General features: G+C 55.2%; 1 protein-coding gene across 9 annotated transcripts in view; it reads left to right on the top strand.

Annotated features, from left to right (window-relative positions):
- The window catches only part of ABR (ABR activator of RhoGEF and GTPase), a 183,762-nt gene extending 167,710 nt beyond the window's left edge, over positions 1 to 16,052 (top strand). For all 9 annotated transcript variants that reach the window (XM_053212239.1, XM_053212238.1, XM_015065111.3 and 6 more), the window contains 7 exons: positions 6,849 to 6,908; positions 7,159 to 7,268; positions 7,946 to 8,085; positions 9,151 to 9,285; positions 10,359 to 10,464; positions 12,644 to 12,791; positions 13,391 to 16,052. In XM_053212239.1, coding sequence (XP_053068214.1) covers positions 6,849 to 6,908; positions 7,159 to 7,268; positions 7,946 to 8,085; positions 9,151 to 9,285; positions 10,359 to 10,464; positions 12,644 to 12,791; positions 13,391 to 13,480 — 789 coding nt within the window. In that variant the 3' untranslated portion in view covers positions 13,481 to 16,052. The remainder of the gene's footprint in view (positions 1 to 6,848; positions 6,909 to 7,158; positions 7,269 to 7,945; positions 8,086 to 9,150; positions 9,286 to 10,358; positions 10,465 to 12,643; positions 12,792 to 13,390) is intronic.
- The last annotated feature ends 285 nt before the right edge of the window (positions 16,053 to 16,337 follow it).

The following is a 16,337-nucleotide window of genomic DNA, read 5'->3' as shown; positions in this document are numbered from 1 at the left end:
ACCTGTTTGGCCTAACGGTGGGGGAGTCAACCCCTGGGAAAACGGGGTGAGTTTCTGAGCCTGACCATGGTTTCCCCAGGCCCAGCTGCTGAGCTGGAAGCCAGGATACAGGCCCTGGCGTCCTCCTGCCACCCCTCCCTGCCTCTCTGCGAGCTTCTCTCAGAGCAGCCACGTTGACGGAATCCTCTAGTACCCTTCCCGAGAGGGAGGAGAGGCAGGCTTTGGCAGCTCCCTGGTTCCCCTGTTGCCAGCCTTACCATGCCTCTCACGCCTGTGGTCTGTCCCAATGACAGGCTGGCCTGGGTGTCCCAAGGGGACCCAGCCCAGAGCATGTGGACACACTTGGGGGAGGGCAGGAGAAGGCCAGCCCGGTACCGCCACCGTGGCCACCGGCCTGGGAGACACAGGAAATGTACTGCCGTCAGACAGGACACCTGGCTCAGGGCCCGGTCTCCACAGCCCAGCACTTGGCCTCTGGCAGGCATCCCCAGAAACACTGCCAGCCATCTCTACCTTCCATTCAGCACCCCGTTCACCTCTGAGGGTGACGAGTCCAGTATACTGGATTTGCTGTCCTTCTTGTTAAGAAGCACTTAGTTTTTATTAGCCCTACAAACGAGTCTGGCTTCGAGAGAAGTCCATGCCACCTCCCAGGACAGGCCCAGGATGCCAGGCTCCGGACTCAGAAAGCCAAGGGTAGAGCAGCGCTGGAGTGAAAGCAGAAGCGAGGCCCCCAGGGACAAGAGGTCAGGGATCGGCCAGGCTCCGCAGGGCCTCAGGGCTGTGCTGTGGAAATGACAGGGTGAGGTTCTGAGGAAAGGGACTCAGAGCCAAGGGGCTGTGGGGAGGGGGTGGGGGTGGGCCTCGGAGCCCCTGGGGTCCCTGGTGAATACTGTCTTCATGGGTCCTTGTCACCCAGTGAGCCCTTGTGTTACATCCCAAAGTAACACACTGATGGCTGCTCTGTGCCCCTTTGTCCCCTCCAACTGGGACTGTAGCTGTCAGTTCCATCTGGTTATCCCCACTGCCCGTAGACAGTGCGGTACCACCACAGGCCCCCTGTGAGGCGTGTGGGAAGGGGCAGTGGCAGAAATCACCAGAAGGCTTTTGGGCGAGCTGCCTGGCTATGGGAGTGTGGCACTGTGGGAAGGCTGTGGGCCACCATCAGAAGGACTTGGGTTTGAACGTGGGCTGTGTCACCCACCCAGGGGAGCAGCAGTGGGGACTCCAGACTCACTGGTGCCTCTGAAAGCCCCAGCACTGAGAGGTGGCCATGAACAGAGGGAAGGAGATCCACTGGGGTCACCTGCCCCAGGCTGGGGAGAAATGGTTTGGGAGGAAGGGGTTAGGCTTCTCAGAGGGGACCCTTGAGGATGTTCCTGCAGAACAAGTCACAGCCGCCATCCACAGGTCGCCTAGGTGAGCTCAGAGCATCCTCCCCTGCCGTCCTGTCCTCCGATCCCGTCAGCGCCCCTGTGAGGCCGCTGGAGTTTCCTGTCCGAGATGTGAGGCGGGGAAGCAGCTACCCAACTACCGGCCACATTCACTCTGAGAATGTGCGTCTCCATCTCCTGAGCAGGAATGCAGGATTCCGAGCACAGGAAGGATTTCAGTGCAGGTGACCTGGTAGTTCTCTTGTGGACATCCATCCCCAAGGTCAGCTGTCTCCTTGGCAGAGGTCTGAATGTGCAGCCATGACCTGACCTTTGCCTAAATGCAAAGGCAAACAACATAATTGAGGTGCTCCCGGTGGCTGTGTGTGGCCCGCTTGTTCATGACTTTCTCCAGGATGTCCTGTGGCTCATTTCTGTCTCCTGCCTGGACCCCACCGTGGGGGAGCCCCAGCGGCATGTGTATTACCTGTGGGGTGAAGGAGGAGTCCTCTGGGGGTCTCCCCCAGCCTGGCTCTTCACAGCCCCATCTGTCTCCCCCCCCCCAGGTGATCTGGCAGCCCCTAGGTACCCGCTCCCCAGGGCCAGTTGGCGGCGGGAGGGCATCTATCTGCTGGGACTGGCGGGTAAGTGGTCAGGTGTTCCTGTCCGCTCACATCCTGGGGGCTGGCTCTTCCGTCCCCGGCACTAATCTAATCAGGAAATAGCAGAGTCCACATTTCCCAGGGGTTATAAATAGCCACAGTAGTTCAGGCAGCATCATTTCTCTGGAAAATGTGCCACGTTCGTCTCCACTCCTCACCCTCCCTTCTCTGTATTTAAGTGATGTCCTGAAAATAGACTTGGTTTCTGGAGGCTGGTGGCCTGCTGGGAGACAGAACTCCATTGTCAAGACACCAAGGGGCTAGGCGGGCCTCCCTCGAGCATACCAGGGCCACACCTGCAAAGGGGATCCAGAATATGGCAGCGGTGGGGACTCACAGGAAGACACAGAAGTGCCACCTTCCTCAGACTTGGCCTCAGACAGGCTGGAGTGTGTGAAATGACAGCAAATGGTGCCAGCAGGCTGCAGAGGGACAGGGTCTCAGTGCCAGCAGGAATGCAGAAGGGAACTGAAGGCCTGGGGGTATCCAAGGAAGGCTTTCTGGAAGAAGCAGGGCTAGAACTTGGCCTTAACATCAGGAGTTACCTTTCCTGTGTCTCACATGCTCCCAGGAAAATGTAAGGTTGCTGCTTAGCAGTTAGAACGGAAACGATGGGGAGGGAGAGAATGGCTGAATTGTACTGGAGGCAGCCCTCCAGCACCCAGGCCTGCCTGTGGTGTCAGACCAGGCACCGGGAGGCCTAATGTCTCCTTTGTAAGCAAATCATGGAAACAGCACATGTCTTGTTGCCGTGAGGCACAGACACCAGCTAGGTGCTTTGTACCTTATTTTGCAGGGTTAGCAGAGTAGGTAAGTCGGGGAGACTTGATTTTGTGCCTCAGCTCTCAGTTCCTAAGTGTGCGGCGCTGGGCAAGTTCCTTACTCCCTTTAAGCCTCAGTGTCCTCATCTGTAAAATGGGGGCGGCTAAAAAAGGCTTAAACTCCACAGGCTTGTTATGATGATTAACTGAGATGCTGTGTGTGAAGGGTTTGTCAGCCATCATGCCAGACTCCTAGAAAATGCTCAGAATGCATTAGTTCTGTTAGTATTTTCCGTAACAGTCCTCTGAGGTGCTTATGGATGCCCCATGAGGAAGTTGACGTTCAAGGAGGTTTAAGTGACTTGCCCAGATTCACACAGGTGAGTGGAAGAAGAGCAGTCATTTGGACCCAGATAGGCCTGACTCTCAATCCCTGTGCATCCCCACTTGGCTGTGTCCAGATGCCACTCCAGGACCCAGGGAGGGACCACTGGCTCCCTAGTCCATGGCAGCTGCCAGGAGGTGCCAGATCATGGGTGGTTAGAGCACAGGAGGGGCATTAGGTGCCAGGACCATGGAGTCGGCCTGAGGCGTATTCCGATGGCTGGAAAAACCAGAGTTAAAAGGTCCTGGTCCGTCCAGATTGTGTGACCCGAGGGTGGTAGCCGCAGTTGACAAAGCACCGTCGTTGAGCTCTCTACTCCAGGTGGCCACTGCTAGAGGATAGGGCTGGGGACAGACCCAGGCCCTATGTCCAAGAGCCAGCATTCTGGATGGCAGGAGGGAACGATAAGGGTTAGCCTGTGCTACAGGCCTGGTGAGGGTTTGAGATAAAAAAGGTTTAGGGAGAGGGAGGTTCTGGGGCTTCCTTTGGGACCCAGTAGGATGCTTGGTTCCAAATCTTCTGAAGTAACGAGCCTGGACAACAGCCAGGCTTCCCTTGTGTGTTTGAGGAGGTGCTGGGGCAGAGTTGGGGAGCATGGGGGTTGCTCGGTCCTATCCACACTGCTCTTCCTCTGTCCCCTTCTCAATTCCATCTCTCCTCTGGGCAGGGAACCAATTGCTAGAGGCTTGGCCTGGACCAAAGCTGGCCCACATGCAGACCCTCCCCCCCCCCCCCCCCCCCTGCCAACCTGCCCGCAGCTGGTGTGGATGATAGAAGGTGCTGGAAGGAGTTACTTGGAGCTATAGGAAGCTCCAGGGCCCAGCCCACTCCAGGCTGACCTGATCGTTTTCCTCTGTGGTGTGGGCCTGCTAGAACAGTGGTGTTCACACTGCTGCACACACACTCCTGAGGGTGCAGAGAGCTTTTCCAGGGGGTGTGTGGGCAGGGAGAGTTTTCAGAGCATCAGTCGGCAGACTCTCAACTCCCACAGGTGCTATTACCACAAAGCAATCTGCCTGAGAAAAGCCTTTCACCTTCGCCTCCCTTCCTCTGCTGGGGAAGCCCAGGACTCACTGCAGAGCATAGCCCAGGGCACCAAGGCCCCCTGGGTGGCCAACAGCACGGGGCCTCTTGAAATGTAGGTGTAGGTGTTGAGAAAGTAAAAGACACTAAAGGCCCAGTTACAAGTCGGGTGCTTTCCACTTCTTTGCTTTCCACAAAACTGATGGAAATTGTCAGCTGAGACGTCATTTAAAATAAATTTTGGGGGGCGCCAGGGTGGCTCAGTCGGTTAAGCATCCGACTCTTGATTTCAGCTCAGGTCAACATCTGATGTTCCTGAGATCGAGCCCCTGCGTCGGGATCTGCACTGACAGCGCGGAGCCTGCCTAGGATTCTCTTCTTGCCCCTCCCCCACGTGGCCTCGCTCCCTCGCTTGCACCTTCTCTCTCAAAAATAAAAATAAAAACAAAAACAAAATTTTTGATGATAGGTATATATGCAATTTAAGGCAAATGAGGAGGAAATAGCATAAAGAATCATATAATGTTGCTGTAATAAAACTATTTTCAGCCCCATCTAGTTATTTATATGAACAAGATGTTCCATCCTTTACATCTTTAAAAACAAACCCAGGGGCGCCTGGCTGGCTCAGTCGGAAGAGCGTGTGACTCTTGATCTCAGGGTCATGAATTGAAGCCCCATGTTGGGTGTAGAGCTTACAAAAAAAACAAGACACTTACACACACACATGCACACACAGAAGCAGTATTTGAGGCTGTACCCAGTTCCACCCTAGCAAAACATAACATTCACACACACACACACACACACACACACACAGAAAAATGTTCTACCTGTCTCATGAAGAGATGCAGTCCCGTCAAAATAGTACTTTGCTACTGAATATTTATTAATAACTATTCGTAATGTGTTGGTTAGTTTTTTTATTGTGTGCTGCTAATCATTGTAATAACTAATCTAGGACATGTTTTGAATATTTGGAGCCTTGTGGCCCCAGGAAGTATTTCCTTGCCATTTGTACAGATATTTTTGTTGAAGCAACATGTAATAGAGTGAAGAATGAAAGCCTTTAAGACAAAAAAGTCCAAACTAGGAGAAAATTCTTTAGGAGAAGTAGAATAACAACAAATCCAGGGAGAAAAAGAAATGACACAGGGTTTGTACGAGGGAAAGAAGAGCTTGTATTTTTTAAATAGATGACGGTGCATCAAATCACTGTGGTAACTGGATTCCACTGAATACATTGAAGAGAATCATGTAGCAGTTTGTGTTTTAAGATGTAAATATTTACATTATCCTGGAAGTTCTATCCTTTGCAACTATTGAAACTTGCTTTGGAAATACTCAGATGTTGAGTTGAAAATGGGCCAGGGAGTGCATAGTTTTTTCAAGATGATTGTGTGGGTGCACAAGGAAAAACAGTTTGAAAGCCACTGAGAGAAACGGAGTCCTGTCCGATCCCCTGTGAGGAATATCTCTGAGCCTCCCCTGCTTTTTTGTTTGTTTGTTTTAATTTTTTTATGTTTATTTTTGAGAGAGAGACAGAGACAGAGCATGGGTTGGGGAGGAGCAGAGAGAGAGGCTGCGAGCTGTCAGCACAGAGCCTGACTCCTGACGCGGAGCTCGAACTCAGGAACCACAAGAATATGACCTGAGCCAAAGTCAGACGCTTAACCGACTCAGCCACTCGGGCGCCCCTGTTTTAATTTTTTTTTTTTTTTTTTTTTAAGTTTAACATTTATTCCAAGAGAGACACTGAGACAGGGGGAGTGGGGGAGGGGCAGAGACAGAGGGAGACAGAGAATCCCAAGCAGGCTTTGCCAACACAGAGCCCGACTCGGGGCTCAAACTCACAAAACTGTGAGATTATGACCCGAGCCAGAACCAAGAGTTGGACGCTTAACCGACTGAGCCACCTAGGTGCCCCTGAGACTCCCTGGTTACCCCCACTTCCTGGGGCTCCAGCCCAATCTGGGGGGTTCCCCTACAGGAGTGTTTTCTTCCTTGGGGGCCAGCTGCCCACCCACTGTTATCTCACTCAGTCTTCCCAACAATCTGGCAAGACAGGTTCTGCTACTGGCTGCTGCAGGGAACTGATGGCTTAGCCAAGGTTGAAACTTCCCAAGGTCACACACCTGGAAGCAGCAGAGCCAGGATTCAGACCCAGGCAGCCTGACTCCTGAGACGGACCCCCTAACCTCTCCCGCCTCCCACTCAGCACCTCCATGTGCACAGGCTACAGACCCTCCTGGACAGGGTCCAGTCCACCCCAGTCCTGGTAGTTGAATAAGCTGCCTATTTTTTGTAAGCCTCGGTTTCTGATCTGTGAAGTGGGGTGTTAATACCCATCTCAGAGGGTGGTAGTGACTAATGAATGAGATGTGATGGGCCACAGTGCCTACCAGTATGTCCTGGCTCCTTCACGGAGTAGGGGAGTCCTTTACTAGCCAGGACAGACAGGAGGGCCAGGGGCTGGAGCCTCCCTGAAGGGTTGATTTCAAGAGAAGCCTCAGGCCCCAGTTCTGCCTTCCTGACCACGTAGCCCGCGTATGAGCAGCTGCTGGCCAGCAGAGAGCTCTGGCTCGCCCCCGAGCTGCCATCTGCATCCCTCTCACTCATGTTCTCTTTCTTCCTTTCTCTGCAGTTGGATCCACAAACTGTAGAAACCAAGAACTGGCACACGGATGTGATTGAGATGAACGGGGTGAGCCCAGAGACACAGGAAATGTCTGCACAATGGGTGGGCCTCTGGCTGCTGTCCCCAGGGTGCCGTCTTACCCCTGTCCCCTCAGCCCGGCCCATTACCCCCTACACTGCCGGCACCCTGCCCACTCCCACCCTGCAGGTGTTTCGGGGAGCCCTAGGTGGTGGACGTGGCCCCACGGGGAGGGGACCCCTGCATTCTGGAGGCACTCATGCCCCGGGGGACTTGTGCCTGCCGTACCCCCAACCAGATCAAAGTGGAATTCTCCATGAAGTTCACCAGCCGAGATATGAGCCTAAAGAGGACCCCGTCCAAAAAGCAGACTGGAGTCTTCGGCGTGAAGATCAGCGTGGTGACTAAGTAGGTGCCGCCTCCGGCGTATTGAGTGCTGGCATGAGTGCCCGGGGCCCCTGCCAGCCCCTGTCAGCCCCCCTCCAGCTCAGTGGATGGCCAGTTTGGAGGCCGAAAGTGGCCCGCAGAGGTCTATCTCCGTCTTCCCCAGTGCTTTAGAGATCAACAAGCCAGCATTTGAGCACTGGGAGATTGTCTGTGAGACTCCCAGGCTGTCAGCTTCTTGTAATGAACGAGAGGCTGTGACCACTGAGGCTTGGCAGCAGCGGGCTGGACTCCAAGGGGTGGCTGCCCCTCGGGAAGGGGGACATGCCCTTCTGCCCGCCACCTCCTGTCTCCCCTTCCTAGGACCTGAGGACCTGAGTCCTCAGTGGACTCCCTGTTGGTCCCCCGTAAGCATTTGAACCTGAGATCTGTGCTCTAAGGAACATTCTTTTCTCAGAGTCTTTGGGCTTCTCTCCCAAGCCTTCCTGCTGCCTTTGTCCCTTGCTGTCCCTCAGCAGGCAGGCCTTGGGCTGGCTGGGTGGGGTGTGGGTGGCACAGCCTCTTAGCCCTTTCTTGGGCCCCATCCCCTGATGCCAGAGGCTAGTGCATTCCAAGGCCAAGGTGTGCAGAGTTGGGGCTACCCATAGCCATCACGGGGAGGCCCTCTACCACCCCCTCCCCTCCCCTCCCCTCCCCACCAGGCGGGAGCGCTCCAAGGTGCCCTACATCGTGCGGCAGTGTGTGGAGGAGGTGGAGAAGAGGGGCATCGAGGAGGTCGGCATCTACCGGATATCAGGGGTGGCCACTGACATCCAGGCGCTGAAGACCGTCTTTGATGCCAGTGAGTCTGGTAGGCCCCACCTGGGCAGTGGTGGGCAGAGGGCACTCTGAGAGGCTCAGCCACCTGCTAGGGGAGCCTAGAAGAACTGGAAGCCTTCTCCACAGAGAGGCCCCAAGTAGCTGATGGCAGAGGAGCCTTGGTCTGTGAATCACAGTCCAATGTGGCACGTGGTGGGTCATCTCTGAGTCTCTAAAGCAAGGACTCCACCTGTATTTTCTTGTGATCCTCCTCCCCTCCAATCTGTTATCCATTGCCATAGGTGAGGAACTGAGGCTCAGAGAGACCAAGTCGCTTGCTCGGGATCGCCCAGCTTGTAGGTTTTGAGCCTGACTGAAACTCAGATCTTTCTTACTCCAGTGTTCCTGGCTTTCTTGCCAGCTCCCTGGTGCCTGGTGGGCTGTAAGGAATCTAAAGGGCTTTAAGCCTGAACTGGCTGGCCCGGGCCCCCCTTTGCTGTCTCCAGAGCCCCGAGCACCCTTTGGGAGGGGCATTGCTCCCCTAGCCCCGTAAACTCCTCAGTGGTGGGTCCTGACCTTTCTGATTCTTCTTTCCTTCATCTTGTTGGTTCACACTGCAGTAGTCAGGAAACCTGAACTGGCCGGGCAGTGCTGATTCCATGAGAGCTGAGGTGGGGCCTGTGTTCAGGAAGCCTGGGGTGAGGGGCTGGGGATGTGCTGGCATGGCTCCTCTGTGCAACCTGGAAGCTGAGGCTTCGTCAGAACATGATTTTAGGTGTAAAAAATGTGCAGTGCCTTCCAGAGAGAGGCTTAGCAGTGGGGAGTTTCCAAAGAGGGTGTCTGACATGTGGTGTGAATGTGGCTCCAAAACTCTGGATGGTGAACTGTGCTCCCCTCCTACCCCCACCCCGGGGCTGAGTCACAGACCACCTGTGGGCACTACCTACATTCCTGCCCTTCCTGGGGAGACCAGAGCAGACACAGAGTGGGTGGGGGGCTCCCCTGGCCGTGTTGTGTGGGACAGAACAGGCCCACCCGCCCGGCTGAGGACTATGTGGAAGAGAGGGGCTCAGGCCACCACAGACCTGACTGCGCACTTCCTCTGCAGATAACAAGGACATCCTACTGATGCTGAGCGACATGGACATCAATGCCATCGCCGGCACCCTCAAGCTCTACTTCCGGGAGCTGCCCGAGCCCCTCCTCACAGACCGACTTTACCCAGCCTTCATGGAGGGCATCGGTGAGGTTCTGGGGGACCCGAGGGCTGGGCTGAGCCAGACTTCCCTGACCGCAAAGTGAGGACCAAGAGATCCGTGGCTTCCCTTGCTTGTTGGTCTGCCCAGTGCTCTGGGGCTGTGTGACCGAGTGGCCCAAAGGGTGAGGTGTGACCTGCTGGGGCCTGATCCAGAGGTGGACCCTCGCTCACTTGTCCCTCTCCCCTCTTGCCCCTGTGGGCTGCCCTCTGTGCTTCCTCCTTGCATACTGACCTCCTTGCTGGAAAGCCACGCATCTGGGGAAATGTGCCCTGAGGTGGGTGGTCAGGGCCAGCATCCCAGAGCCAAGGACAAGCCTGGCTGGAGTGCACTTGAGATGGCTGGAACCCAGCCTTCCAGAGGAGCACTCCCTCGCTCTCACTGATGCCATGGGTGGGTGGAGGCTGAGGGCCTCGGCCAGCAGGGCTCCAGCCTCCACCCACCCAGGCGAATCCAGGCCTGGGAGCATCCCTCTTGCCTTCTCCCTCACTCTTCCCTCCTGCCTCCTGATTCCTCCCTCCTCTCTCCTACCACTTCCCTCCTCCCTCCTACCTCCTCACTCTTCCCTCCACCCTCCTGCCTCCTCCCTCCTGCATCCTTCAGGAGCAGATCAGGGCTTCAGCCATGGCAGGAAGTGAAGAGCCCCACGAAAGGGAAGGCTGTTCACTGCCGTGCTCTAGCATCAGAGGCAGTTGAAAGAGAGGAAACATTCGTGCCAGTATCATCATTCTTTAAACTTAGCCTTCTAGACCAGGCATGGGGAATGGCAAGAGCCGTAGAGGCCCATGTGGTAAGGGGAGGAAGGGTGCCTGCTCCCCACCAGCCTACCTCCTGACTGAGTTATAGGTCATGGGTGGGGGCTTCTGTAGGAACTAGCTGTTAATAGCCCACCCTTGGGAAGATACCAGGCCCTTCCTTTCCTACAGGGTCTGTTCCCCTCAGGGGAGCACAGCAGCCCAGGCTCTCCCTCAGGGTCCCATAGCCTCCTGACCATGGGGGTGCTGGCTCGGGCCTGCCCGCCTGGGAGCTGAGCTCCAGCCTTGCCCTGCTTTCCCCCCAGCCCTGTCAGACCCTGCTGCCAAGGAAAACTGCATGATGCACCTACTCCGCACCCTGCCCGACCCCAACCTCATCACCTTCCTCTTCTTGCTGGAACACTTGAAAAGGTAATGAGCAGGGGCCCAATTGGGGGAGGGAGCAGGGAGCCCAGGGCAGGCCCCTGATGGGGAGGACACATCTACTGGGGGAGACCCCCTTTCTCAGCTCTTCCTCATGGGCACTGGCCTCTGTTGGGCCATCCCTAACAGGGTGAGGGTTTGCTTTTCAAACTCTTGCCCTCAAATTCTTCTGTTTTGAGAAATACTTGGGTCCTAATAGTGACCTCAGGTATGGGCCATAGACTGCTTAGAAAGGCAGGGTCAGAGCCAGGGACTGTAGATGGATTTTGCAGTTAGTGGTCATTCAGTCACCATAACATTTTTTAAGTGGAATGGAACAGACGGCATAGGGCACGCTGTGGGCAGTAAGCGTGCATGTTGTGGTTCTGTTCAGTTACACGCGGTCACGTGTTCTGGGTTCGGATGTAAAGTGTGTTTGTTGTGGGTCACAGTCAAAAAAGTTTGAAATGCCCTGGTCTTGACCCACACCTCACCTAACAGGGAAACCGAGCCCCAGTCCACAGGGATTTGCTTGGGGTTAGCAACAACTCTGTCCTTAGAATGCACGTCCCCAATCCTAAACTAAGTTCCGCCCCCACCCCACCCCCACCGTCTCCCCCGCCCTTTCTGTAGTCGGCTCTAACTGGGAGCTGCTGAAGTTGATGCTTGCAAAGTTCCGAACTGAAACCAGCCCTCACGGGTGTCCCCGCCATTCTCTTTGGGCCCAGCACTGGTCCAGGTGTAAGTGGGGACAAAAAGTGTCCTGGTGTCCCTTAAATCTGTTTGTCACCCAGGACCAGGGAGCTCCTGAGTTGGGGCCATGCCGAGGGCCGGCTCCTCCCTGAACTCAGCTCTAGCCCTCAGGCCCAGGCTCCGGGCTGCAGCTCAGCCAGGCCAGCTCTGGAGTGCCAGCAGAGACCTGGAAACGCCTGGGGCTGCTGTCTTGTTTTTCCCATTATGAGACATTTTCCCTCTGGTTTGGCCAGGACCGAAGCCCCAACCAGTTCCCATAGTTTGGCGAGCACTGTGGGGAGGACACACAGAGGAGGAGTGGGAAGGGAAAATTCATTAGGTTTTCCACCCTGGGAACTGGGCACAGTCTGTTCCCACATCTGGGCCCCTGGCTGGTGTGTGTGTGTGTGTGTGTGTGTGTGTGTGTGTGTGTGTGTGTGTGTTGAGGGGGCTGGGCCAGCCGCACAGCTGCCTCCTGGCATGGCAGTGTTTGTCTGCCTGTTTCCAAAGCAGTCAGCATGCGCATTGTGGCTCTTGCCCAGAGGCTGGGAATGATGGTATAGTTGGGAGCTGGGAGGAGGCACTGCTCAGGGAGGGAGGCCCAGCACCTCTTTGATGCGTTGGGTGGTACTGGGTCTGCCAGTACCACGGGTGGCAGCCCCTGCTGCCACTCAGGGGAAGTTTCCACAGAGCATGAGGCCTCTTATGCAAGAGAGGCAGAGAACGATCCAAAGGGAGGCAACTCCGGGGTCCCATGAGGAAGACCCTCCTGGAAAGGCATGGGAGGAGAGCCCCTGGGCTCCGTCTGGGGTTAGGGTGGTTCTTGCCACAGCACAGCCAAAGAACCTCAGGTCTAGTGAGTGACTGTTGCCGGAGCACTGGCTCCCTACCTCTGGACCCTGCCACTGCCCCACACACTGTGGCTCTTCCTCTGGGCCATGCACTCCAGCTTCACCGATCACGGGTAGAGCACAGAGTGGCGAGGAGCACTGGCTCTGGAGGCAGACTGCGCGGGGTCACATCCCAGCTCTACCACTTGCTAGCTGTGTGACCTCAGGCAAGTCACTTAACCCCTCTGCCCTTTGGTTTCTTTATCTGTATGCTGGAGATGATGATAGTTCCTGCCCAAAGGACCGTGAGGAGTATGAGTTACTATAAAGTTCTTGAATCTGTAATATCATCAAGGGAGTTGGGGTAGGCCCTCTGGCTCTGGCAGTTTACCATCAAGGGGTGGCCCACGAGCTAGAATCTAATACAGGAATGTGCAGGGACATAGCTGGAGACTTGGTCCATTGGCTTAGTCCCTCCATCCCAAGAGGTCCCCACCCTTAGGAGAGGGAGGCTAGTACCCACCTTCTGGGAATCCCTCCAGTTCTAGCTCGGGCCAATGGTCTGGAGCTCTGAGCAGCTGCTGAGAAATGACTTTTTTTTTTCTCCCCTGTCCCAACCCTTTCAGGGTTGCTGAGAAGGAACCCATCAACAAAATGTCCCTTCACAACCTGGCTACTGTGTTTGGCCCCACGTTACTGAGACCCTCAGAAGTGGAGAGCAAAGCACACCTCACGTCGGCTGCAGACATCTGGTCCCATGACGTCATGGCACAGGTACCGCCAGCACCGCCCGGAACTGGAATGGTAGAGACGGGCGACAAGCTTCCCCTGGGGGGCGGGGAGAACAGCTCAGAGTCCCACACCCCTTCCCTCCTTAGCAGCGGGGTAGGTGGTCTGCGGAATGTCACCAGGGAGGCAGGGCTCGGGACCAGCATGACAAAAAAACGGCTGAGCCTAGACCAGGGGCCCAGACGGGCTCAGGCGCACAGGTAACATCCAGGGGTCTCGTCCTCATGTGTGGAAGCTCTAGGATTGCTTCTAGGGTCGGAAGCTTCCCTGGAATCCCTACAAGATTCAGGGCAGAGTCCAGTCTGGAGACAGGGCTGCCCAGCCAAAGCCAACCTATGGAGCAGGTTGGAAGCTTCTGACTGAGGTTGGGGAAGTGGCCCCAGGCTCCCTGACCCTCTGCCCTGCAATGCCCTCTGCTGCTGCCAATAGGCAGGCACAGCTGGGCTTCCAGGGAGGCGAAGCGGCCTGAGGGCAGGGAGGGGAGCGGCACAGAGGTGACCCCAGCACAGGGACCGTTTCTTCTCAACAGATCAGAAGGCTGGGAGGATGGGGACCCAGCCTGAGTCTTCCCTGTCCCCCCACAGGTCCAGGTCCTCCTCTACTACCTGCAGCACCCCCCCATTTCCTTCGCAGAACTGAAGCGGAACACACTGTACTTCTCTACCGATGTGTAGCCCAAGGTGGGATCAGCTGTGGGGGTGGCCCGAGCCAGCCCCTCCAGCCGGGGGACCCAACACAGACTTGAAAGACTACAAGAGAAAACTCCCAAACCCAGCACTCCAGACTCCAAGGGACACAGATTTCCAAGAACTGGAATATGTGCATCTTTCGTGCCACCTTGTACAAAGCCAGCTGACCCAGCCCCCAGCCTCACCACCATGCCCCGGGCCCCGCCCTCTGTACCTCTAGTTGTGTCTAATGCCCCGTGCTGTTCAGGAATTGTTTTATGTCTATTTGTCATGCAGAAATGGTAGTGACCGACCCAGTATGGGCATACAGACAGCCTGCTTTGTTCTTTCATTTCCTCCAACACTTTCTTTCCTCCTGAGTCCAGTCCAAGGGCTTTTATTTTGCGCTCTGTAACCACTGCCAGCTTATCCTCTCTTGGCCCTGCTCCCAGATTGCAGTCTCCTGGCAGCCTCTCCTCGGGTTTCCTCCACCCTCTACTTCCTCCCAGCCTGCCCACATGCATGTGCAGCCTTGGTTTTTGCTCCATCACTTTGAAAGTTGAGGAGACCCCGGGTGGCAGTGGCGGTGGTGACTTGTCAAAGGCTGCCGCTTGCTGCCCTCTGCCCCCAGCCTTTTCCTTGTCCTCTACCTGTGGAAGCACACCTGCTTTGCCTTGCTGCCTGTGCAAATGTTGGACAAGGGGACAGACTCACACTAATCCTCAGCTTAGCACAGAGCTGGAGAGCAGATTTCTGGAATTTTCCACCTGACAATCTCCATTTCTGGGGTTTATCTGTTCTGTCTCCTGCCTACTTTCACTGAGGCATCTTTCACTGTTTCTTCTGCTTTTCAGTTCCTTTTCCCCTGGTGTTCTATTTCCTTTGAGTGTAGAGACTCAGAAGTGACCCAATATTAAGAGAGCCGGAGGGTCAGGAATCAGGGGAGGCGGGAGGCGGGCCACTGAGGAAACAAGACAGGTTGAACATTCGGAGGGGTGCCATGTAGCACCAGGTGCCCCGAGTTGGGGGGAAGTGGCTCTCAGCAACAAAGAATTATAGTGGCTTTTGTAGTGGAGCCAGGTCTCTAGGGGGGCAACTAATATGGCTGAAGCAGGTATTTAGAAACACGCAGGCCCATCCAGGAGGCAGTCCTTCCTGGCGCCTCTCGTACCTTGTGGTACCTTTGCCTTAGATTTTACACATCCTCCACAGCCAAGCACTGCCACAGGGCAGCCCCCGAGGCCGTGTGTCCCCCAGGGCCTAGGAAACACAGGCAGGGTCCAGGTCCAGCAGTAGCCAGTCATCCTGGTGCTGCCTCCCCACCCCACCCACAGCTTCTAGATGCAGCCTTTTGGGTGAACTCTAGGCAACTCCAGAAGTGGGGAGGAATGAGGAGTCATGGGCAGCTGCCTCTTTTGGGACTGGGATTTGCTGGGGACTTTCATTGTTGACACTCTTCCCCAGAGCAGAGGATCAGCAGGTTCTGTTCCCAGCTCGGAGACCCCTTTCTCCACACTGAAAGGACTGAGCAGTAGCTGCCGGCATGTGGCAGGTGGCTTCGGAGAACACTCCTAGGCTTGAGCTGTAGTACACGGCTCTCTGGCTCCATGTGGCAGAGAAGTAGAGAATGGTTCCCTTAGATTGTGCTCAGGGCGGAGTTTTAAAGAAGGGCTTGCTGGACCTAAAGGTAGAACATTTGCTCAGTGAGAGGCAGGGAGGGCCCTTTCTCATCTTGTTTACACCTGTTGCCCAGTCTTGGGCAGAACGGTACACATTCTGTGCACATCAGAGGAAAGAAATGCCTAACAGGAGGGAAATACATAGCTGCCTGTTAGCGGTTCAGCAAGGAGCCCTGCTCCCTGGGACAGGAGATGGAGAAATAACACCATTTGAGTCTAAAGATCCCAGCTTGTGACCATCCCAGGAGTCTCTGCACTCAGGAGTTGGTGTATGGCATGGAAGGCTTCTGCTTCCAAAAGCCATTAATTAATGGTAATGAACTGGAGGACCAGTTAGAGCTAGTTACAGACAAAAAATGGGTGCCTCCCACTTCCCTGAAACAAGAGACATTTGCTTCTCAGCATCAGGTAGCCACCAGACCCCCCAAACTTGCTTAAGCAACTTGAGAACCGAAGGGAAAGCTGCAGGGGCTGAGGAATGCAAAAGACTCAGAATATTTATAAATTCCACCCCCAGGGTGGGGAGGGGCAGGTACCAGACATGGACTAAGTTGCATCAAGGAAGTAGCCCATGGGTTCTCCTGAGAGTCAAGGACCGTGCAGCCCAGAATCCCCAGCTACTGTGCCCAGCCGGGCAGGCTGTGCCAACAGGAGCCCAGCTGACAGGCTGCAGGAATCCCAGTATGCCCATCCCTGCTGGCAATGGCTGTGGGCGGCCAGTTTTTGCTGATACAGGTAGGATGGGAACCTTCATTAATATTTCACTTAAGTTGGTAAGGATATATTTTTTTTGGTCTATGTTCTGTTTCAACTTATGTAGATTATTATAAATTGATGTAAACCACGTGAGAGGAAAATGTTAATAAAAAAAAATGCAAAGCCCCAACATTTGCACACAACCCAGCCCTGTGGTGTGGACATTTGTATACTCAGTAGTCCAGGGAAGACCACCAATCTAAACATTTTAACTCCTCCAGCTGCATCCAGATGGGAGCTCCCAGGAATCTGTGCACCTAGTCAACTTCCCTTGAGCTTCCCTTCAGCCTACAGGGACTGTGGCACCTTGGGGGGAGGTGAGCCCAGCCCCCTCTGTGTGCTTCACAGAGGTCTCAGGTCAGTCACTAACCAATTCCTTTCATGAAGGACAAAGGTCCCAACAACCTGGACATCAGTGTACCTCCAAT

This window comes from Acinonyx jubatus, chromosome E1 (assembly GCF_027475565.1).
Source record: "Acinonyx jubatus isolate Ajub_Pintada_27869175 chromosome E1, VMU_Ajub_asm_v1.0, whole genome shotgun sequence".
NCBI lineage: Eukaryota > Metazoa > Chordata > Mammalia > Carnivora > Felidae > Acinonyx > Acinonyx jubatus.
Note: the sequence above shows the minus strand (reverse complement) of the source record. Positions and strands in the feature narration are given on the sequence as shown.